The sequence below is a fragment of the Phyllostomus hastatus genome, unplaced genomic scaffold (assembly GCF_019186645.2).
Source record: "Phyllostomus hastatus isolate PE091 unplaced genomic scaffold, TTU_PhHast_1.1 phas_contig_17, whole genome shotgun sequence".
NCBI classification, from domain to species: domain Eukaryota; kingdom Metazoa; phylum Chordata; class Mammalia; order Chiroptera; family Phyllostomidae; genus Phyllostomus; species Phyllostomus hastatus.
The window spans coordinates 3,340,843-3,364,721 of record NW_025333664.1 but is presented as its reverse complement, the minus strand read 5'-3'; the positions used below and the strand labels follow the sequence as shown (position 1 = coordinate 3,364,721).

The 23,879-nt window shown below is 56.8% G+C and overlaps 1 protein-coding gene across 1 annotated transcript; it reads right to left on the bottom strand.

Annotated features, from left to right (window-relative positions):
- Positions 1–5,193: 5,193 nt before the first annotated feature.
- CTCFL (CCCTC-binding factor like) lies at positions 5,194–21,965 on the bottom strand. Its single transcript, XM_045833139.1, is given in 11 exon segments — positions 5,194–5,531; positions 6,724–6,847; positions 11,932–12,078; positions 12,080–12,115; positions 15,077–15,237; positions 15,632–15,781; positions 16,370–16,490; positions 18,899–19,032; positions 19,558–19,728; positions 20,786–20,993; positions 21,429–21,965. Coding segments are annotated over 11 exon segments (1,944 nt in total). The 3' UTR covers positions 5,194–5,376.
- Between the last annotated feature and the right edge of the window lie 1,914 nt (positions 21,966–23,879).

Here is a 23,879-nt window from a genome sequence, read left to right as displayed (position 1 = left end):
TCCATGTCTTGGTGGTGGCGATGGGTCCACGACCACTCATTTGTCAGAACTAGAATATACACTTAAAAGAGGATTTTACTGTGTGTGAGTTATACCCCGAAAGATGAAAAATGTTTAAAATAAAGGAAAAAAAAAAGACGTATTGTTGGGAAATAGCACCAAGAAGCGTGACAATGTCCACTGCATTTAGACAAGAAGTTGAGATCAGGAAACTAATTTCCATTGGCTGAACGTCGGAAGGGCGCACCTTCCGTGACTAATTTCTGATTCTTTATGGAATTCTTAAAGAACAAAATAAAAAAAAAATGTGAGCAAGTCTCTCTCTATCATCCATCCAGCTGTCTGTCCGTCCACCCACCCACGCACGCTGAGATTGTCCAATCCGTCACCGTCAATGGGAAGAACCATTTTCAGGAAGAACCAGCTGCCCTCCTCCCGGAACGGGCCTGTGGCACCAGAAGGAAGGGGAGTGTCACCCCGACAGAGGACACGCAGGCCTGCGAAGTCAGACACGTGCACGTTGACCGGCCCGTGCGCTCCCTGATACGCCCACCCTCTGCCCCAGCTCGACCTCCTTCCCATTCAGTCGGCAGATCCCGAACCTTCTCCCTGTCCCCTCCCAGTGTCACGGGTGACGCTCTGACACTGTCAAACAGCTCTCACGTCTATTCCTGTCCACCTGCGTGTACTGTCTCGGTGCCAAACTGTGGAGGAGGCCTGGCAAATTCTACAGTAGGGGTCACGGGTCGCTTCCAGAAGCTCCGCCTTCTTCCATCCCCGCTGGAACAGTGGCCGGTGGACAGGCCGCTGGAGAGAGGCTGAGTCGCTCTTGCGGGGAGAGCCACCGAGGGCGACACGCTCAGGGCTGGCTGCTGAAAGCATCTTTGCTATTTCCAACAAGCGTGACAGTGGGGAAGGGATGCGGCCTGGGGGGCAAGGGGCCCCCCCGAGCTGGCTTGGCAGCAAAACTGGAAAATGCTGATTCTCCGGGGCCACCCCCGAGATTCTAACACGGTGGCCCTGGGGTCCGGGAGTCTCCCTAGGTAACCCCAGTGCCCAGAGAGACTTCTGAGCCACGGTGGTCGAGGGCCTTGCAGGAGCTGGAGTTTCCCCCAAGATGACGGAATCGGACGAAGGTCAGGTGTGCTGAGTGGTGGGGCGCAGACAGAGCCACCCTTGAGGAGGAGGGACCCCACCAGCCCAGGCCGATGGAGTGACCAGGGCACCAGCGCAAGGACAAGTGCACACCCAAGTGACAGGTGACGCTACACCCCTGAGCAGGACCGGGGCGGGAGGCCACTGGAGCGGAGGCACCCCCAGGGGACTGGGTGTCGCCTGGAGGCAGCAGGGCCAATGGCGATGGAGTTAAAATAAAGGGATTCCCCGTCAAGTACGCTATTTGCTGTTATCACCTGACTGATTCTGACGGCTCGGGCCTGGGGAGATAAAGATATATATCAGGGTGAGTCTTCTAATCAGTGACCTTTGGACTAAGGTGGCAACTGTCATACTCTATGAGCAGCAGATGACAGCAACATGCTTCTCAGCTCATTTGGTTTTCCCCCCAAAAACCAAATGAGCTCTTAGATTCCACCCCCCACTCCCCCACCAAAAAAAAAAAAAAGCGAAACCAAAACCAAATGAGCGTTTCACCGTGAGCCTTCCTGCCCGCCCCCTGTGGCCAGCTCCCAGTCATCGGGGCTCGATGCGGAGGTCCCTGTACGGCCGTTTCGTCCCTGTGAGCACGGCGGTATTGCCCCTGCAACTGCTGAGCGAAAACACCCGCTCGTGTGTCTTTGGAAACCCTGAATTGTGCAGGGAGACGACGGTTTAAAGACACGAGGCCCGTGATCAGCCATGCTTTGGGAGGGATTCACACCTACTAAAGTAGCATCGTGAATGAGGCTGCTGCGTAATAGCCGTGTCCTCTGATACACACTCAGTTAAAAATAAGCTGCAATAAAAAGATGGGCAAAAGGTAGAAGCCGTTGACTAGTGAAGCCAAATGTCCCAAGGCTTTAACTGAACGTGTTTAAGGATGAATGACGCTGCCCATTCGTGACAGAGAGTCATAAAGCAGACACTCAGCGAGAATGTCAATGGCTCTGGCCGGGTAGGTCAGTGGGTTAGAGCGCTGTCCTGATGCACCAAAGTTGTGGATTCGATCCCTGGTCAGGGCACATAACAAGAATCAACCAGTGACTGCATCAATTAAGGGGAACAACAAGTAAGTCGATGTCTCTCTTTCTCGAAAAAAACAGTGAAAGAAGAGATTTTAGAAAAGATTACCAAAAACCATCACATCTACCCTGGAAGTGACACCTGGAAATTCTTGCCATCTTCCCTAAGTAGGCTGTCCCGGGAGTAGCTGCTTCTTCCACTCGGTTGCTCAGGACTGAGCCTGTGGTGGCAGCTCCGTGCCCCGCCACCCCCACCCCCCCCGGGGTCACTCACTGGCTGACCCCACGACGGAGGCTGCGGCCGGGTCTCAGATTTATTTAAAAAGCATCCTTCACATAGTAAAACTGCTGTCACACAATGTGGTCACTTAAACACCCTTCCCCTGAAACGGAGACGGTACATCGTGGGAGAGCTGTACATTCCAGAACGGTTTCCTGCTGGATCGCAGCACTGCCCCAAGCCGACGCGTCCCGAAGGTAGCTCGCTCCCCACACCCCGCATTCTAGAGACACGGAGCCACCAAAACGGCCCTCGCCTCCAGGTCTGGTGAGGGCTCCTGTCTTTACTTCGCAAGGTCAAGTGCAACAAACCCTCCCGGTCCCGTTGAAGACAAAGCGCTCTTTACTCATCTGTCTGCTCGGTGCAGAACTGGTCACACCGCCGGTGGAGAGTGTGTTATAACTGGGCCTTGTTATCAGAGCCCCGAAGGGCTGGGAGTCAGCCTCCACGTTCATGGGGGGTGGGGTGGGGGTGTAATGGAACCACCGCCCCCTGGTGGACACTGTGGTCACTGCTTCTGCCCCAGAATCAAACGCACTAATAATAGTCATGGCACTTGAGGGACCAATGAGGTTCTCCTCTCACCCAGGGGCTTGGCGGGGGTCTGGACTCAGAACTCGGCCGAAGCCGGCCATCCGCATGTCATCGTACCCCATCCCGGTGTCACCCGTGCCAAACCCTGCGGGTCCTGTGTATGCGGGGGCGTTCATGGTGTTTAAATCCCGGTGGGACTTGCTGTCTCCAATGTGTCTGCCTGTTTGTTGATTGCTTTAAAAAGCTTTGATTGCAGTGAAGTACGTAGTAGGTGTTTACTGTCTGGACCGGTTTGCGGGGTGCAGTTCAGTCGTGTTAGGTGTCCTCGCGCTGTCGTGCAGCTGTCACTTCGATCCGTCCCCAGAACTCCTTTCACCTCCCCAGACGGGAACCCTGCCCCTACTCGACACTGACCCCCCCGTCCCGCTCCCTGGGTCCCCCGGCACCCGCCGCTCTGTTTCCCGTCCCTCTGGATCAGACTCCTCCGCGCCCCTCCTGTGCGCGGAAGCACACAGCACTCGTGTCTCTGTGCCCGGCTTGCTCCACTCAGCACAACGTCCTCCAGGTTCACCCGTGTGGCGGCGGTGGGGGGCTGGAACGTCCTCCCTGTTCAGGGCGGAACTCTGTTCCACTGCACGGACAGACCAGATGATTTGTGTATCCGTTCACCCGTCCTTGCACGCCGGGGTAGCGTCCGCCTCTCGGCTACTGTGAGTAGCACCGCTGTGCACGTCGGCGTGCAAATAACTCTTCAAAGCCCTGCTTCCGGTCCTTAGGGGCACATGCCCAAATTGTTGGGTCAGAGGGGAGTTCTATTTTTAATGTTTTGAAGAACCGCCCCACCCTTTTCTGCAGGGGCCGCACCATGTTACATTCCAGCACCCAGGACACAGGGCTCCAATTTCTCCATAGTCTCACAAGGGGGAAAAAGACATTTTTAAGGAACCACCATTCATATGTAACAACGATAACTTAAAGTCATTTTATTGAGTTTTGCAAAACATCTTCAAACAACAAAAAAATAAGAAACCGTTACAAAAGTTCAAATAGTTACACTGATAGCAGACGAGAGACCAGGGAGTTGAAGTCTCACTATGTAAACTCAATCACTTGGTGTCCTGCAAAGAATATGGTGCCCTTCCTCCCAAGAAATTGATTTCACGTGTTCACCTTACACGGGGCTTCTGGGCCGGGGATGTATTTCACAAGAGACCAGCGTTTTAAGAATTGGAATGGCATGAACTAGATGGGCGAGATTCTTTCACAATGTAGGTGCGTTATCAAACCACCACGGTGTACTCTTGAGTACCTTACCCTTTTATGTGTCAAGTATACCTCAACTAAGCTGAAAAAAAATTTGAATTTAGGACCTATCATTGATCTTAAAATATGGGGAGGAAAAACACATAGCGAAAGCAAGGGCCAAGCGAAGAAGAAAAACGTGACTCGTTACAAAGGCAGGGACTGGTTCACTGTAAGGGCTGGAGGATTTCCCATCCTGCTCCGCGGCGGGGCGAGTCTCCGTAGTCGGTGAAACGGAAATCCTCCCAGGGTAGAAGGTGTCATAAAAAAAGCACAAATTCAAGTACACGTTTTCATTATCCGATTTTTGTTTTTTTCTCGGCCAATTATTTTAAAAACATAAAAAAAGTAGTTTTAGCAAAAAAGGGTGATGAATTGAAATGCGGATAAGCCATAATGGGATGGAGCCAGGGGGGATCCCCTACCTAAGCACATAATTAAGGCAGAGCACAAAAATGTAAACGTGCTCCAAGCAAGGGAAAAGAGGGTAAGCGTTATCTTCCAGTCTGATTTAGAGTTTTCCATTTTCTACTCGGTTTTCTTTGGTACAATATTAAGGTCTTTTGCATTGAATTTGAAACAAATTAAAAGTATTGTAACGGGCTTTCAATTTCACGGAAAAATTCATTTGTATACAAAGGATATAAAGTTAGTACTTTATGGTTAAAATTGTCCTATGAGAAACATCACGGGCGTGTTAAAATTCGACATAAAATTTCCCGGTTTGGACGGTGGGCTGAAGCACTCACTAGTCTGCGCTCCGACGGAGAGGCGTTTCGTCCAAAAATCACTGCTCATTCATTGTGGGCCACTTTTGCCAATGTCGAGCGATCCAATTCATGGGTTTGAGGTTTGAACCTCCAAGTCAAGGTGGGGGCCTTTTATAAATATCTGCCATGTTTGTGTGTGTGTGTGGGGGAGGGGTGCCCAGTCAAGAACAGGCGAACAATTCCGGGCTCTGCCTCGAGCTTTGGAAAACCCGTGCCGTGACCATGAACTTCACGGCTTCAAAGGCGCCGAACGTCCCTCACGTGTGCCCGGAGCAGGCCGGGCGGTGGCGGCGGCGGGACGCCCGCCCCCTCACTGGGACAGCATGTTGAGGATCATCTCGCAGGTCATGTCCCCACTCAGGTCCTCGATCCCGGCGGCTGCGGCAGCTTCTCCGTAGGCGGCAGGAGCCTCCTCTCCCGGGTACTGGTCTTCCGACACAGCAGAGGCTCCCTCGGCAGCGGCTTCTGGGGGGAAGGCAGGCACAGGGTTGGCACATGTAAAATAAAGCCAAGAATCGGTGCCAGGAGGTTTTGGAACCCAGCGGGCGAGGTTAACCCGGCAGCAGGTGCCTGCGGAGACAAGCTTCCCCTGGGATTGGACGGGCACTCCGGTCTCAACTGTGCTTTCTGCCTTCGCTCTGCAGACTCCTGGGGTGGGTCAGTCTCTGCTGTGCATTTTTTTTTTTTTTTAAAGCCCTGCACAGAGGTGTCCAGAGGGGGCCTTCAGGTGCCCCGTTAGCCGGGAAGTCACGCACGTACAGAGACGTTTTCAGGTCTGTCCCCCTTGGAGCTCGGGGGCCAGGGACCTGGCTTGGGGCTGGGCGTTGGGTTTCACCTGGTGTGTCATCACCAGCAAGCGAGTGTACCTGTGGTGGGCTGGGCTGGGCTATTGGCCCCCCAAAAGGCCGTGTCCACATCCTGAAGCCCGACCCTGTGAGCGTGACCTTATTTGAAGTGAGGGTCTTTGAAAATGTAATTAAGGGCCTCCAGATGCGATCCCCTGAATGTTCGGGGCAGACCCTAAACCCAGTGACAAGTGTCTTCACAAGAGACAGGGAGGAGAGGACGTGCGAGGATGGAGACTGAGACCTCGGTGATGTGGCCACAAGCCACGGACGCCTGGGGCCACTCGAAGCTGGGAGAGGTGGGAAGGCTCCGCCCTGGAGCCCCCGAGGGAGCGCGGCCCTGCTCGTGCCCAGGACGTCTGGCCTCCAGACTGGGAGGCCCCCCCGTTTGTGGCTGCCTGCTGCGGCGTGTCCAGCACACGAGCACAGCACCCGGCAACCCCCCAGCTCGGCGGAGGGGAGCTCCGGGGGCGGGGGAGCAGTGGGCACATGCGTCTGTCCTTGGGCCTCATGAAAACGCCCCCCCCCCCGGGAACACATGTGGTGGGGGGGGTCCACCTCTGGGGCTCCCCAGTCACTTTCCTGCTGCACCCTCCCTGCGGCCCCGAGAGGTGGGTTGGTGACCAGGCCGGCGTCACCTGTAACCCCAGGGGGCCAAAGGAAGTTCAAGACCCGCCCAAAGAGGCAGGCAGCCGCGACAGAGCTGGGCCGGCACAGGGTGCCCTCCCCACAGGTCAACGCTCAGCACCCAGGGGCATGTATGGGAGAAAGTCACGGTCAAGTTGGAACCCGATTCGATTAAAAGGAGGTACCGTCTTCCTTCGCTGCGTCTTGCGGGCCGGCCGGCTTCCTCATCCTCATCCTTCTTCCCGTCCCCGAGGGGAACGCCGGGTCCTCTCCCGCCGCACACTTCTCGGCGTGTCTCCGCAGGTTGGTCTGTGGGGAAACGGCACGGGGCCCGCAGGGGGCGGCATCACCGAGGGGGCACCACCGAAAAGCACGCGGTCAAAGACGCGCTTCGGAAGATGAGTGACGTGCACCTCCTACAGTCTTGCACGAGAAAAGACACGCTGTTCAAGGTGGCCCTTCCCCTCGTGGTTGGGTCTGGAAGCAAGCTAGCTCACCTTAGGTGTTTCTTTCTCGTGGAGGCCAATGAGGAGACAAGACATACTGTTCTGGAACGGCTCTCCTCTCCAAAGTGAGGTTCGATATTACACCGGAAACTCAAGGTGCCGGTCAATTTTATGAAAATCGGTGAACTACCACAGAGACACGGCTGCCCCGCCAGCCTCCGCCCGGACCTGCTACAGGGGTCAGGAAAACCGCGCACAACCCTCAGACGGAAACGGGAGGCCACCGCTTTCCCAGTGGGAGCTACCGGGGCCGTCTCCTTGTACGCGGACACTTAGGGTCCGAAGTAAGCTGGGGCATTTCCGCCAGTGGAAGAGCCCGTATGCTAACAGAGGACCCTCGTGACACGTCACTCAAGCTGCTGACCCTGCAAAACATCTCACCTAAGTTCCATGTCGGCTTCAGTACGGGCCCTGCAGCCTCGTGGGTGGGAGGCAGGGGGACTTGCACGTAAGGGGGAACGTCGTGGGTTTTTGAAACTCCACGGGATGCTCGCGCACAGGGCTGGCGCGCTGGCGTGGAGGGTCCGGTGCGGCCCGCCCACGGCGTCCGTAAAGCAAGCGGTCGGAACGAGCCAGGTCCCTGCAATTATGGACGTCCGGCCACGGCCGTGTTTGCGCCACAGCCTCCGGCGCCAGCGGTCGGGACAGAGACGGTCGGTCTGGTCTGAGACGCTGCAAGTACTCCCCATCTGGCCTTTCTCAGGAAAACGCCCGCCGCCCCGGGCCTACAGGAGGACGGCGGACAAATGGAGCCTCCTGGGGTCAAGCACTCCTTGGAGGACGTACGGGCCACCGCTCCGTCCCCGGAGAAGCGCCGACATATTTACCTACCCGCGCCCTCCATGCAACTTCACCACCAAGTTCACGGTTTAGGAGGACTGGTGTCGGTTTTGCAAGAACAAGCAGATCCAATGAAAACTCGCCCGGCCTCTGAAACGCAAGGGGGGCAGACCTCCAGGCCAGCGAGGGCCGGCAGGGGCGGGCGGGCCAGGACAAATGTGGGTGTCTCGGAAATGCTGCTCAGGCGCCCAGGACCCCAGCTCCCGACCCAGAGCAGGGTCCGCACGGGGCAGGGGGCGGGGGGGGGGGCCGGTTCGACACACACCGACCCTGACTATCACATGCTCAAGACCCAAGTCTGTGCCAGTTGACTTTAAATAATTAAATGGGACTCAAGTATTCGGATAGGCTTTCGGTTGTTTATTCCCGAAGACTTGAATTCTTAGAGCAGTTTCAGGTTTATCGCGAAACTGAGAGGGAAGCAGAGATTCTCATGTGCCCCTCCCACCCCACGTTTGCACGCCCCCCACCCACGGGCATCGCCCCTGCCTCTGTCACAACTGACGAACCTATGGGGACACGCCGCCGCTCCAAGTCCGTGGTCTGCATTAGCGTTCACTCCTGGTGGTGGGCATTCTGGGTCTGGACAGACGTGTGATGACACGTGTCCACCATCGTACGGTGTCCCACAGAGCGGTGTCACCACTCCAACCATCCTCGTGTCCCCCCTACTCCCCCCTCCCGCCCTGCAGCCCCTGGCGGCCTCTGGGGGGCTGTCCCCGTCTCCACAGCTGAGTCTCTTCCAGAATGTCACGCCGTTGGGGTCCCACGGCGCCGAACGCCGCAAAAACTGCTTCTCCCACTCAGTAATGCGCCTCGAAGGTCCCTCCAGTCTCGTCGTGGCCTGACGCTCTCTCCTCTTCAGGGCCCGGTAGTACGCCGTCGCCCGGGCGCAGACACGCTTGCTCGCCCCGCCCCTGCGGCAGGGCGCCCAGCTGGCCCCCGGGTTCTGGCAATCGGGGACAAACCTGGTGCAAACACCCACCGGCAGGTTTGCCTGTGGACATAATAAGCCTTCCGCTCCTTTGGGCGAACGCCAGGGAACAGGACGGCCGGACCCATGGCAAGAGGAGGGTTAGTTCTGGAAGAAACTGCCGCAAGCGTGCCCACCCGCAGGGGGTTCTGGCTGCCCCCCACCCGCGCCAGCGTCCGGCGAGGTCAGCGTTCCGGATTTTAGCTCTTCTGATCGGTGGGTGGCGGCATCTCCTCGCTTTGCTTCTCGTTTCCCCGACGACATGGGAGGTCAGCATCTGCTCACTCGCCTTGTGCCGTCCGTGTGTCGTCTTCGGTGAGGGGCCTGCTACAGCCCTCCGCCTCTCTTTCCATCGGGTTGTGTTTCCTTATTGCTGACTTTCAAAACCTCCTCGCACACTTCAGACGACAGTCCTTCACCGGATGTGACTCTTGCATGTATTTTCTCCCAGTCTGTGTCCTCTCCTTCTCCTTCTCCGGGGTGACGCTGTCACTCACAGAACAGAAGTCCCTAATTTTAATGAAGCCCAGCTTATCAATTCCTTCCTTCCTTTCCTTTCCTTTCCTTTCCTTTTTTCTTTCCTTTCATCTTTCTTTTCTTTCCCTCTCTCCCTTTCTTTTCTTTCCTGTCTTTTCCTTTCTTTCTTTTCTTTCTTTCTCTTTCTCTCCCTCTCTTTCCTTCTCTTTTTCTTTCTTTCCTTTCTTCCTTCCTTCCTTTTCTTTCTTCTTCCTTTTCTCTTTTCTTTCCTTCCTTCCTTCCTTTCCTTCTTTCTTTCTTCCTCTCTCTCTCTCACATTGTGCTTTGGCATTGTAGCTGAGAAGTTACCACTACACTCAAGGTCATCTGGGTATTTCCTAGGTTATCTTCCAGGAATTTTACAGTTTTGTGTTTTGTGTTTCGATCTACGACCCATGGGCCATCTTGAGTTACTGTTTTGGAAGGGTGTCAGGTCCGTGTGCGGAGTTATATTTTCTGGTGTGCAGATGTCCCAGCACTCCCGCACCCATCGGTGACAAGACCGTCTTCGCCCCGTTGTGTCAGAGGTCAGAGGCTCTAACATCTACGGGGATCTGTTTCGGGGCCCTCGGTTCCGTCCTACGGGTCTGCTCCCCCTGCGGCTGCCGCACATAACGCTGCTGTGGGTATTCGTGCACAAGTTTTTGCGTGGCCACGTCTCCAGTTCTTTGGGGAACGAGAACTGCTGGGTCCGAGGGGACATCAAGTCCAGGGCAGGGAACACCGTCAGTAACGCTGTGACGACTGTGTGTGGTGCGGGGTGGGGACTGGGAGTGTCGGGGGACCCCTGTGACACGTCTACGGTTGTCTAACCACCACGCTGTGCACCAGAAACGAATACAAACTAAAATGCACGTCAACTGTGATTGAAAAAATTGTTTAAATTAAATTTAAAAACAAAGGAAGGGTAAAGAAAGCAGCCCCGGGAGCCTGCGGGCTGGGTGCAGAGGTCCAAGGCCCACACGCAGCGAGCGAGGGGTCACGGCTGGCACCGCAGGGACGCGACAGGCGCCGTGCGAATGCGGCAGGTCCGGGCTTCTGTAGTTTCATCTCAGGCACCTGCCCATGGATGTCTATGACGTCTTCGGCACTTGGAAAAAGAACGAAGAACTGCTAGATCATATGGTAACTTTACGCTCCACTCTTTGAGAAACTTCCAGGTTGTCTTCCGAGGAGCCTTCTCCACTTTCAAGCCCCAGCAGCAACGTCTGGGACCCCGAGTCTCCTGCCTTCTCCAAGGGCAGCTACCCAAGCGGCTCAGGTTCAGGGCGTCTTCGCCGCGAGTTTGGTCTGCGTTTCCCTAGTAACCAATGACGCCACAGCAACTCTCTGGAGCTTCTTGGCCATTCGTGTATCTTCTTTGGCGAAGTGTCTAGTTAGATCACTTCCCTCTTTTTAACATGTCTTTTTGTTACTGAAGTGTCAGAGTTCTTCGTGTATTCCTGATGTACATCCAAACATGCCTTCTCCAACGAACGGAAACACTTCGAAACGTGTGATTTTACCGCTGAGGACGCTGCAGCCACAGCCTCCTCGCCTCTGCTCTCTTGTTTCTCCCGCCAGAGGGCAGCTCTGCTGAACTTGACCTCGGCACGAGCGCGCCTGGTCTTGCTTTTATTTGGCACGTTTTGAACTAACTGCATGAACGCTCCAGAATTATCCCGCTGTGCTGCCCCCTAAAAAACGCAACTACCCTACCTTTTCAGAGAGAAAAAAATAAAGCTTTCCCCCATAAAAACAGTCAGCTTCAGATAACTCAAAGCTTTTATCCAGTGAGACCGGAGCCCCCCACTGCCTAAGGGTCTAGCTAATCCCTTGTGCTGGTTTTTTAATTTATTGATTTTGGAGAGAGAAGCATCCATGTGTTGTCCCACTTAGCGATGCATTCATGGTTTGTGTCCTGTATGTGCTCTGACAGGAGATCAAACCCACAGCCTTGGCCTGTCGGGGGCCACGCTCTAGCCCACCCCCCAAGCTGCCCAGCCAGGGCAAGGCCGCGGTGGGTTTAAGCGTCCACAGATTCCAGCCAGACCCGCCCAGCCAAGCACGACCCACAGAAACGGGAGACAGTAAACGTTTGGTGTTTTGAGCCACTCGGTTCGGAGGTCACTCGGCCTGCGGTGGCGGCACACTAACCCAACACCCGGAAAGAACCCGTGGGAGGGGGGACGCTTTTCTCAGCACGGCGCCCACCGCCCCAGACCAAGACCACCTACTCAACACTGAAACCTGCCTTCCATCTGTGAAGCAGCCTAAGTCTAATGCACAGGAACAATCTTTAAATGCTGATCTAAAACCAGGGATTCTTTGCAGATTTGGGGAAGCCCGAGAACTCCCTAAAACTACGTGCAAGGTTTCGTTTGCAGGAACTGTGCTTTTTTTTTTTTCACAGAAGGAGAGACCACACTTTTAGAAGATTTTCGAGAGGCTTGTGACTGACAACCACTCTCCAAAGGCCTGGCCAGTTCCAAAACTGCGTCGAAAGCCCCCGCGTGGGACCCCGCCTGGGAGACAGAGGCATGTTCTGGGGGGACCGATGGCGCCTCGGGGGAGCTCACCCAGCGGGAGAAGCCCCTGCCGCACTTGGGACACGCGTGCACAGCCGGGATGTACTCCGTGTCGTGGTACTTCTTGACGTGGACGGTCAGAAGCTGCTTCTGCCGGAAACGCTGGTTGCAGGAGACACAGGCGAACGGCTTCTCGCCCAGTGTGGGTTCGGGTGTGCACCGTCAGGTGGCGCTCCTGCGGGGGGGGGGCGGGGAAATAAAGGGCTCAGCTCCTCGCAGCGAGAGCTTGGTGTCAGGCGTTATTCATCGTATCCCCTTTTTTTTTCCTTCCCCAAAGATGCGTGCACCGTGAAGGACGACCACAGTGAAGACGTCCCCAACACGGCACACTGTTAGGGCGGGAATGCAGCCCGAGGGGGGGGCTACGAAACCAAGTCACAGCTGGTCCCTGCCATCCGGCTACGAAGTTCTCACGACTAGTCCCCGCTGGGCCCACGGGCCCGGGGGCGGGGATGGGCTGGAACATACTGGGGGCAGGAAAATGACCGTCCTTCTCCCGCCGAAATGCTCGTGCATTTGCAGCCCCCCTCTGTCACGAATCGTTGACATCTGCGACGACCCGAGTTTACACACGGCAGCCAGAACGTGCAGACTCAAGGACCTGGTGTTCGCGTCCCAGGTCAGCGGGCCCTCGGGGGCGGGAGTGCGAGCAGCACACGCTTTCCCTCCACGTCCCGACGGAACCGCGGCACGTTGTTACATTGGGTGGAAAGCTCCCGGTGAAAACAGTTGTTCTCAGCCAAGAAACCGTCGGAACTTTTAACGAAGATTTCTAGGAGTAAATGGTCTGGGGAATCAGGACACAGATACATAAAGGTGGAAATACACAGTGCGTTTGTTTTATTTGACGTGCTATGGTCATTCAGACGAAATCCACGCACACACCCGTAACCTGACTGCCAGTCCTTCTCCCCATCTCCCCCTGCCTCCCACCCCCCTCCGGGACCGTGCCCTCTGGGGCCCCCACTGGGGTCAGGGTCTGGCCCAGGAGCCCAGGTCTCCGGGCCCAAAGCACACGGAGCACCCAGCAGTGAACCAGCCTCACGGTCCCCCCCATGTGCTCTGCTCCCTGAACGCCGGAGACTTGAGCCCCCCTGGGACCCCCGCCTCCTCTCCAAGCCTCGTCTACCTCCAGGGGGGAGTTCTCCCGGGTCATCTGAACAAATCTGGGCCTGGGCTCGGGACACCCCAGAGTTCCACGCCTCCCAGACACATTCTCTCTCCCTTCATCCGGAGCCTTCACCGTGTAGTACAGCCCACACCCCGACACCCAGTGCCCGAGTCCCCCTTTGGTCGCCGGGTGGGACACCCAAGCGACACCCGCTCCGGGGCAGCTGCTCTTGGCCTTGGGACCCCCTTTCGCTCCTAAAAATCACTCCCACTGCAGGCAGCTTTGGTTTAGGACGTGGTGTCTCGGAATGCTGCCCATACTAGAAATCAAAACTGAGACATTAAAATGGGAAAAGACTTACCACGGACTCTTTAAAAAACCGCAATAACCCAACTACACGTTCATATATTTATATAACCCATGTATTATCTATTTTTAAAAAACAAAAAAAAATTACTATCTAACCTAACAGAGAAGGTTTCCAGCTAAAATCCGGGCGGCCCTATTTGGGACATGTTTATACTCCCAAACATCTGCTGCTTCTCTGGCCGATCCTTATTTTCACGTCTGGACCTGGCAGTCCTGCTCGGTGAGGACGGCCCGATTCTCACCTGGGCGTCTGCCTTCGGGGGGCCCAGGTGTGCAGCTGTGGCTGAGACAGGTGCGGGGAACCCACCCCACAGATACGCAGTCGGAAAAGGGGGGCAAAATCTTAGCAGCTTTTCACGTAACTGCAGACATGCTGCTCTGATACTACACCCAAACTCAGCAAGTGACACGTTCTTAAAAACTGGCTAAAATGTGGAACCTGAAACTGCCCCAACAGACTTGTACTTCGTTACATTAAAATCTGTTGGTCTATCTCCTACTCTGATCAGATCCTTGACCCCCGCCCGATTCTGTAAAATAACGGGTTAGCCGTTGGGAAAACACCAGTTGGAGTTACGGGGAGCTTCTGAAGGCCGACTTGTTTCGTTAGAGCGCATAACAATCGCTTTCTTAAAGTCACTCCCATCTTCGGAAGTCAGTTTTCCAAAACTCTGACCTCCTCGTCCAAGCCGGCGTCAGGTCCTTGGCCCCCCACGCTGTCTGTGAGGGGAGGCGCTCCCTCCGTGGGTCTTCGGGGAGGAGGCGCCGGGTACGGACAAGTATCTAGTCACCCGGTGAGCCGAGTTCGCCGCCAGCCCTCTTCAGTCAACACGGTGGTTCACGAAAAAGTGGCTAGTGCAGCCGGCACCCCCAGCACCAGCCCCACAGGCGAGGTCTCCAGACGCTGCCCCGCCCCGGAGGACGGAGGTGTTTCCTACCGACCTCCCAGCTTAGAGCACGGAAAATGCAACCGGGGAGTATTCAGGGTCAAGGCTAAGCCACGTTAACCCCCGCTGCTTCTCCGAGGACGTTATTAAGTGACGCTGCCCTTTGGTTTTGCTCGCAGCACCCGGAGGGGCAGAGCACAGGGTGACAGGTCGCTGCCCTGCTCCGCGTGGAGGCACCTCCGCAGCTTAGGCACCAGCGGGGCCAAGGCCTGCGCGGCGGAGGGCGACTAACACGCCGGCGTGAACTCGTGAGCCACCAAGCACAGTCCGATCTCACGGCACGGACCGGCCGGCCGTGAGGATCTCCAGGGGTCTGTGAACCGTGCCCCAAGTGCCATTGTTGGAACGTACTGGCTCGTGGTCGCCTCCTGGTTATGCTTCATGGTCTTCTCTAACACGGATTTTGTTTACTTGTTTTTAGAGGGAGGGGAAAAGAGGGGGAAGGAGAGGGAGAGAAACACCCACCCGTACGCTCCCTGACCGGGGACCGGCCTGCACCCCAGCCGTGCGCCCCGACCGGGAATTGAACTGTTGACCTTTCACTGTGCGGGAAGACGCCCCACCACACCAGTCAGGGCTTAACAGTCTTTGTTTTTTTTTTTAAGCCTGACTTTTCCCCATATTCTCAACGTGGGAGAATGGCCCACGCCAGTCCTCCGTTCTTCTGTACTCCCCGCCTGCCCGGACGGGCCGGCACGAAACCCAGTACCTGCTTGCAGGCGTAGCTGCAGTACTTGCACTTGAACTTCTTCTCGTTCCTGTGCGTCTTCTGGTGCTGAAGGAGGCTGTAGCGCTCGTGGAAGACAGCTGGGCAGTAGCGGCACCCCATCTCCGTGGCTCTGTAACTGTGCAGGTTGTACAGGTGCACCCCTGAAACGGGCACAGAGCGTCACTCGCGGCGGATCGGCGTCGGGGGGTGTGTTATTTTCTGTGAGGCAGATCTGCCCCTGCCCCCGTAGCCCACCCAGACTTTCCGGCTCCCAGCACTATTAGCACGTGGGGCTGGCCTGTCCCGTCTCTGGTGGGCCCTCCTGTGCGTTGCAACCCTGGCCCCTGGCCACTAGATGTCACCAGCACACAGGGACAGCCAAAATGCTATGAAACGGCACTGATGCAAGCCAGCCACCAGGTGGCACCCCAGGACCTCTGAAAAAAAAAAAAACTCCCTTCCCAGACTAGTTCCTGAAGCCCCACCTCCCAGAACCAGGCCCGGGAGGTCCCCAGGTTTCCCTGCGGAAGGAAGTTCATGAACCCAGACACTCACGCAGGTCGCTCTTCCTCGAGATGCTGGCGGCGCAGTGGGGACACTGGTACTTGGGGATGCTGTTGTTGTGTTTCTGCTCGATGTGTATTTTCATGGTGCCTCTCTGGGTGAAGCGTGCATGGCACAGGTGGCATTCGTAGGGCTTCTCCCCTGGGAGGGGGGGACAACGGTGACCCCCTGCAGAGGGGCTCCCCCGCCCCTGCAGGCCCCTGTCCTCCCCAAAGGACACCTGGTGCCCAGAGCTTGTCTTTTGTCCCCTGGGCGCCTTCTGACCCCTTTCTGCTCCCTTCGCCCCCCACGAGGACAGAATTCCCAGACGGCAGCCGAGCTCCTGCCCTCCGTGCAAAACACCAGGGAGCACACGGACATGCCCTCGTTCTGCGGCAGAGCGTAAAGGGCCTGAGGAGGCCAGCACGCTTTGCCTCACGTGGCCGCCGCGTCCCAGGTGCACGAAGGACTCGGCGTTTGAGGCCTGAGCAACCCACAGAGGCCCGCCCTCGAGGGTGTGTCTTCCTCGTCACCGTTGGTGAGGTGACCACACAGAGCTTACGTGGGCCCCCTGGGGGCAAAATACCCACCCAGGGACAGAGCAGAACCCCCACGCCCAAAAAGGCCCGAAGACACTCCCTCGGACCCTGGAACGTCCAGCCAGCCCCCGGGGGAGGCAAGGTCACGAGCTCACGTCTGAGAAGGAGCCGTTACCTCCGGGACACAGCCCTCCGCGCGAGGCGCGGTTACCTGAGTGCGTCCTCATGTGCCGTTTCAGCTTGTGGGTGTCCTTGCTGGCGTAGCTGCACAGCTGGCACTGGTAGGGGCGCTCCCCGGTGTGCGAGCGGATGTGGCGCTTCAGCTTGCTCGCCTAGCAGCACAGGGGAGGTCTTTGTTGCACGAGAAAGCTGACGTTCTCAGGCCCCGTCCAGCCGCGCCAGACAGAGATACCGACATCTCAACCCCAGAACGTGCTTCCCACCCTGAGACACACGGCGAAGGCATTACTTTTTGTTTTCTGGGTGAATGACTTTTTTTGTTTGTTTGTTTCATTTGATGTGGATTGAAAACCCTTTGGAAATAACCAGCAGTGGTTTCCAGAGACCCTGAGGTTCAAGGTCGCGTTACCCAGGGAAAAGGGCGGCCCCGCTGCTCAGCGCCACGCGGGATTTGCTTTCCGTGTCGATGCCCCCACACTCTCAGCGCTGCAACATTCAGACCGCGCCACACAGGTGCAGAGGCCAGAGTTCTTACGTTTGCGTAAATCAGACAAGAGTCTTAAAGACACTAGCTCTCTGCTGGGCGGACGCCTGTCCGAGGCCCCTCTCAGCTCCACACACCCGTGCTTTCTTATAACAAATACCTTTTAAGTACAGGGACCTCCATTCCAGTTTCATTAATTGCGTATCCCAGGAGACTCGCGGAAAGGCAAACCATATATCACCCCCCATTTGATCGCCGTTTGCCTGCCTGTGCTGTTACCGTCCCTCGTATTCCACCCCTGAAGGCCTCCTCCGCCTCCGGCAGAACAGGGGGCGGGGGGCAGAGGTGAGAGGGTGCCCGTGGCCCTGCCCGTGATCTCAGGACGGCTGCACGTGGTCTGGCTCCCCAGTATGCGACAGGCACACGGCAGCCCAAGGAACACTCAAGAGCGAAGCGAGACTCAGATCCAAACCAAACCATTAAGGTTTTTAGATGGAGAGTGGGTGTCTCCACGTATATTGGAAAGCGAAACAAAAAGGATTTTAGGCCCGACGGGCGAGTCTCGGTTGCTTGCGCGCTGGCCCGCAAAGCGGAAGGTCGCACACAGGTCTGGTTCCCCGTCGGGGAGCCCATGTCCGGGGCTGTGGGCCGGCCCCTGCTTGGGGTGCGTGTGAGAGGCAACCAAATGAGGTTTCTCTCCCTCATCGATGCTTCTCTCCCTCCTTCTCCCTCCCTTCCCCTCTCACCCAAAATACATAGTTTTAAAAAAATGTAAAAAATTACAGCATGAAAGAGTGGATGAGTGCTGTTGTGCCAGCCTTCTCTGGATGGCTTTGCAAGGGAGGGCGAAGCGGGGAGGGGAGCTCTGAGCCCTGGAGGCCGGTGTGGTAGGCAACGCACCCCGACACACTCCAGCTGGTGCCTGTGCAAGGAAAGGCGTGTGGGTGCGGGGAGCTGAGGCTACCCCGCTGAGAGCAGACCGGCACGGCGAGACTTGGAAACTGAGGAACGTGGGGTCACGTGTGCCTGGGCCCGCCAGTCCGCAGCCTGGGACCCCGGAGGAGGGTCTCAGCGGGCCCCGGATGTTTGTGCCCAGAACCAGCGCAGCAGGACACCAAGTGCACGTCCGCCCTGGGCTCGGCTGTCTCAGATGGCTTCGCCCCTTGAAACTTTCATTTTGGGTTTCTAAACGAGAGCTGTAACCTTTAACTCCAATGAGAAAGAACTTCTAAGGAGAGCAATAGCAGGGAAAAAAATCCTGGAATCAAATCCTCAGCCCGCTGGTGCAATTTCCTGGTTTCTGACATGCGGTTGCATCACTGCTCTGTTCCAGCACGAGTCTGGCCTTTAACTTAGTTCCCTGACCCAGCGTGTTACCTCCTCCCCAACCCCCTCCCCCTGGGCTCAGACTCAGGCCGGGCAGCGTCCTAACCCTGCAAGAGGAGCCCTTGACCATTAACTGCAGAAAACTGACAGTGGAAGCGACTGTGTGTCTATCATTTCCTTCAGAGAGCTCCTGCGCCTGCCAGAGGCAGAGAGACCATGGTGGCGTTGACAGGGCCGGCACACGTAAGGGAAATGTGAAAACCCTGGACTCTGCTACAACAGGGACAAAGCTGTGTTGAAACCTTCGAGCAGGTCGCTTGGTATCTGACCGAGAGCCACCGAGGTTGGCACAAAGGTGTTGGCACAAAGGTGTCGGCACACCATCAGAGTCAGACTGGGCCTGGGGGTCTCCGCGGCAGCCGACCCATTCCGAGTCTGTGGGCCGAGCACCACGTCAGCCGCCGAGTAGCGCTTCGATTTCCCGAGTCCCCCGAGCAAATTTCTTTGTAATCTGCACACTTTTATATATTGCTTTCGCTCACGGGTCATCAAAGCCAGAAGAAATCCGATTTTCCATTTTCAATTTAGAAAATCGAACGAGCATGATTTCCTGCGCGGATTTCGTATGAGTAATGTCTTTAATAAAACCCATTTGGCGAGCGGTTCTCCTGTTAGCTTAACCTAACATGACTTTTTACAGCGGCTCCTTAATAAGACGCCACGGAGCTTTAAGCCGAAGAGCACACTTACTTCCACGCTGGCGTACTTGCACAGGGAGCATTTGAACGGCTTCTCGTGGGTGTGTTTGTAACGTCTGTGCCGGACGAGCTCTCCGCTGGTGACGAAGGCCATGTCACAGTCACCGCACTTGTAGGGCCGGGTTCCTGCAAAACCACAGAGTCGATCCGTTCAGACAAGGTTCCCCCGCAGGTTCTCCTCGGGAGGGCATCACTTCTGACGGACGCGTGGGCTCCTAAGGCTGTCGCCGTGAGGAGGGGGTTCTTAAGACCACACACCCCCGCCCCGGAGGCGAGAAAAGGCTCGTGGCACGTTCCCTGTTGTTCTTAACGGAAACGGAGGAAAACAAGGTGAGACTAAAAGTCTCCAACAGCGCGAAATTTAGCCTGGGAACTGTCCCACATGAACTCTTTTTTTTTTAAGGATTTTATTTATTTATTTTTAGAGAGGGAAGCGAGGGAAAAAGAGAGAGAGAGAGAAACATCAATGTGCAGTTGCTGGGAGCCATGGCCTGCAACCCAGGCATGTGCCCTGACTGGGAATCGAACCTGCGATGCTTTGGTTTGCAGCCCGAGCTCAATCCACTGAGCTACGCCAGCCAGGGCTCCACGTGAACTCTTAAAGCCCCCCCCACGCGCCCTTCGAGGGGGGAGCCCCTGTCTCGGGCTCACCTGTGTGGGTGTTGATGTGGTTCCGCAGGAGCGTGACCGTGCGGAAGGCTTTCAGGCACAGGTGGCAGGTGTGGGGCCTCTCGTTGCTGTGCGTCTTCACGTGGCGATTCAGACTGGAAATCCGGGGCGTTGTGAACAGGCAGGAGTCGCAGTGGAAGGTCTGGGGGACCCCTGCGGGACAGAGATGACAGGGTTGACAGCCTCGTGAACATCTTCCTTTAGACGCTCCCGTTCCACGTTGGGGGGTGAGGAAAGTAGGCTGGGGTTAGACGGGGTAATGGCTGCACAAACTCGCGACAATGTGTTCAACACCTGGAAACGAGACGGGATTGGGAATTCGGGCGGGGGGGGGGTATCATCTCATCTTAAATACACGAGAAACCACGACATTAGGAGGGAAGGCAAACACCTACTGTAGCCAGAGGCAATGCCCTGAGTGACTGACTTTGACCGTGGACGGTGCTGGCCATGTGCCTTCCAACACCGAGCCACTTCCCGGCCCCAGCCCCCTGCTGCAGGAGGGAGGAAGCAGCCGAGTGTGGCCAGACAGGACTTTTGAAACATGAACTGGAAATGGAGATGTGGAGGGGGAACTCTGAATTTACACAAGAAAGAAAATTCTTTAAAAGCCCAGCAGATAAGGTTGAGGGTCCAGTGCATCCCATGGGCTTCCAAGATTCAATGTCAGTTTTAATATCGATCCGAGGTCCTTCCTCGTCTGGTCCGAGCCCCGTCCAGCCTCATTAGGAAGCCACGCCCAGAGGCCACCACCTCCTGCTGCCTGGACAGGCGATCCCCACTCCGAGTGGTTTCTGGGTCCTCTTTCTGAGCCTCACCTGAACTTCCTCACCGCCGAAGGGGCCTCTGCTGCTTTCTGGACGCCCTTCCCCTGGGCCATGAAGCACCAGCTCTGGCCCCCTCTCCCCCACCCCCACCCCCGCCCCAGGGGACAAACTAAGTCCAGCAGAGCCCAGCACGCTATGTAGGTACACGGTGCTTTGCAGGAGCCCCTTTTTTGTCTACACGTTTAAAACATTTGTGTGCGAGATGCCACATGCTTGGATCTGATGCACACTACAGAACATGAGTGTAAAATGTCTTCCGTTTCCTGACATTCTGAAAGCCACTAGAAGTCAGCCACGTCCAGCATCAATGACTGCCCCACTCCCGCGAGGAAACACAGCCGCCCGCTTTACGCCGAGTCCCTCGCTCGGGACGAGCTCCCTACCCTTGGTCTCTCGCTGAGGTTTCGGAGAGCCGGCCCGTCCAACGAGCGGTGGAACAGGCGCGGGCTGGTCCTCGGTGTGCTCCACGTTCAAGTCCGAAACTGTCAGAATGATTTCGTTTCTCCCCTCCTCTCCCGGCCTCGCTTCCACCAGAAAGAACTGCTTCGGCGTCTTCTCGACGCCTCCTTCGGCGGGCGGCGGGTCTTCCTCCTGACCTTTCCCAAGCTAATCAATAAAAACAAGCATCCAAACAAGTGTGATACCCTTTGCCTCGATGGTGCCGAGGAACGCACAATGGAAACGTGAAAATTAAGTAGCACAGAAGACTGTCCATCACAACCAAACTCTTCTTAAATATAATTATTAAGCATCAAGAGTTTTTGGTGGTAAAACAAAACTATTTAAAACAAAACCCAAAAACACAACATGCCTGATAGTATTCTAATTAGTGAAACTTCTTAAATTCTTAAAAAAAAAAAAAACAAACCAAAACCACGTAGTCCCTCAGGATTTTCCTGGGAATTATTTTACTGTATTTAATTCTAAACTGCTTGTCCATACATAATCCTGCCCAAAGAGCAACGTAAAACGTTGCTTCTTTACAATTCCACGTTAGGGGTCCGTCTTTTTTAAACCCAGTGGTACCTTCATCCATCCCGGGCTCTCGGGCGGGCTCTCTGCGCACGCGCCGTCTTCAGCGGCCACCGCCCCGCCCTGCAGCACGTGCAGCTGCATCATTTGCATATCCTGCAGCGAGTACACCTTGTCCTGCGTGGTGATGGCCACGCACTGGTGCAGGCTCTGCTGGGCCCCCTCCCGGACCCACAGCAGCGACGGCACCGCGCTGCCAGCCTGCTGCACCGTCACCTGCACCCCCTCCGGGTACTGCGGCGTCAGCCAGCCGACCTCCGGCAGTCCGGCGCTGTCGAAGGCGGGGTGCACCGGCTGCAGGGTCAGGATGTGTCTCCCGCCGTCCTCCGTGGCGGCCAGCACCAACTCCGGCTCTCCTTCGGGGGTCTTGGTCAGCAGGGCCCCATGGGTGCGCTCGGCCTCCACCTCCCCAGGACTTGGGGGCTCCAGTGCCCTGCGCACTCCACCCCCCTCCTCCTGGGCTTTCACTGGCACCACCTCTTTGATTTTGGTGAATTGCTTGAGAGTGTTGAAGACCTCGGTTCCGGCCATTTTGACTTGGCCTGTATGAGAAAGGAGTAAGCAGTCTGGGCGGGGCGCAGTGAGATGGGGCCCCAGCGGGCTTTGGGGCTGACTTAGGCCTCGGAAGGCTTTAATTCTCATAGCGGTCTGGACTAAGTTGACTCGGCCCAGGCCCAGGTGTGGCTGAGCCTCAGCAGGATTTAGGCTAACGCAGGCATTTGTTCAGAACATTCTAGAACTCACAGACTGCGGCTTGAGCAGACTGTCCGCAGAAGCACCTTCTAGGATCAGCAAGGGGGCGCCCGTGCAAGCTCTCCACCATTGCACAAGCCCAGATCACGCACCGTTTCAGCCATGCGGACTGCGGGGACTAGTCTCGAGCCCGTGCACACTGGCCGAGTGCGCCCCAGACGGACGCGCGCCCACTCCAGGATTGGGGTAACCGCACCCCCACTCCCAGCCCCTCCCCGGGCCTGGCCCCTCCACAACTCGCCGTCAGCCTTTCCCGCTCTCACCGGCCCACGCGGAGCAGGACTAGCAGCACGTGCTCCGCTGGGGGCCGGAGTCTGGCCCCCCGGGGGTGATCCCTTACCCAGGAGGCGTGGCCTTGGTGCTGACCCACCCTGTCCCGGTGGGCTCAACCTCGGACTGCCTGCCGGCGGCACGAAGATCGATGGAGGGGGCGCTGTGCGCAGGCGCAGAGTAGAAAATGGGGATGGCGTTCAAGGGGCGGAGCCAGGGCAGAAGTGCCCTGGGAGGGACCTATGAGGAGTGGGGGTGGGATGGGTGGATAAGAAGTGAAAAGGGACCTGCAGGGGCGCTGGAGGACCGGGGGGTGGGATCTACGAGGACAGAAGTGCAGAGGGACCTGCAGGGGCGCTGGAGGACCGGGGAGGTGGGATCAAGGAGGACAGAAGTGCAGAGGGACCTGCAGGGGCGCTGGAGGACCGGGGAGGTGGGATCAAGGAGGATGGAAGTGGAGGGGGACCTGTAGGGGGCGCTGAGAGACCTGGCGGGGGGGGGGGGTGGAAGGGAAAGGGAAGTGGGAGGGGGACCTGCAGGGGGCGCTGAGAGACCGGACAGGAATAGATGAGGGGCAGTGGAGGGGGACCTGCAAGAGTGTCCCCAGTGAGTTAGTGGGGGGAACATGGACAAAGAGGGGGAGTGAAGGGGAGGGAGCAACAGGAGCTTACAAGTACGGGTTGGGGACAGGGCAGGTGGGGGGACAGGGCAGGAAGGCGGAGGAGGGGACCCGGAAGAGACGCCGGGGACCTGAGCCGCAGGCAGGTGCAGGGAGAGTGGAGGGGAGATAGGCAGGACCCCCAAACATGGGGGCCCCGAAGTCAGTGGAATAAAAGAGGTCGGGGGCAGGAGGAGTGCGTTGTGGAGGAGCTATGGGGAAACAACAAGGAGGAGAGGGGTGAGGATGTCCGGCCACAAAAGGTAGAAAAGGGGTGGGGGAGAAGGAAGCAGAGAGGGGTGGGTGTCAGGAGGGGGCTGGAGGCCCGTGCTCTTGAAGTCTTTCCCAGACCTTCAGACTTTATACACTTCTTTTCAGAATCCCCCCTTCAAGGCAGGCGGGAGGGTGAGGGAAGGTGGAGCAGAAGCCCAGGGGAGAAACTTAAAAACTCCAGGAGGCCACGGCCTTGTGAACACACTGCGCGCCGCCCGCCTGTCCGCTCCAGGGGGGGCGCACGCTTGTCGGGTGGTTCCCACGTCAGCCCGTGCTTCTTCGTGGAGATGAGCGACGCTGGTGGGTCTCCAGGGGCCATGCGGTTCCCTCTCCAGCCAGCCGCTAACCGCATGCGAGTTTGGAACCCGTGACAGGTTAAAATCGTCGTGGTGCACAGAGAGATTCAGAATTATGTTAAAAACATTTCTGGGTACAGCTGACCTTCCGTACTATTTCATGTTAGTCTGAGGGGTGCAGTGGGCGTGCGCTGG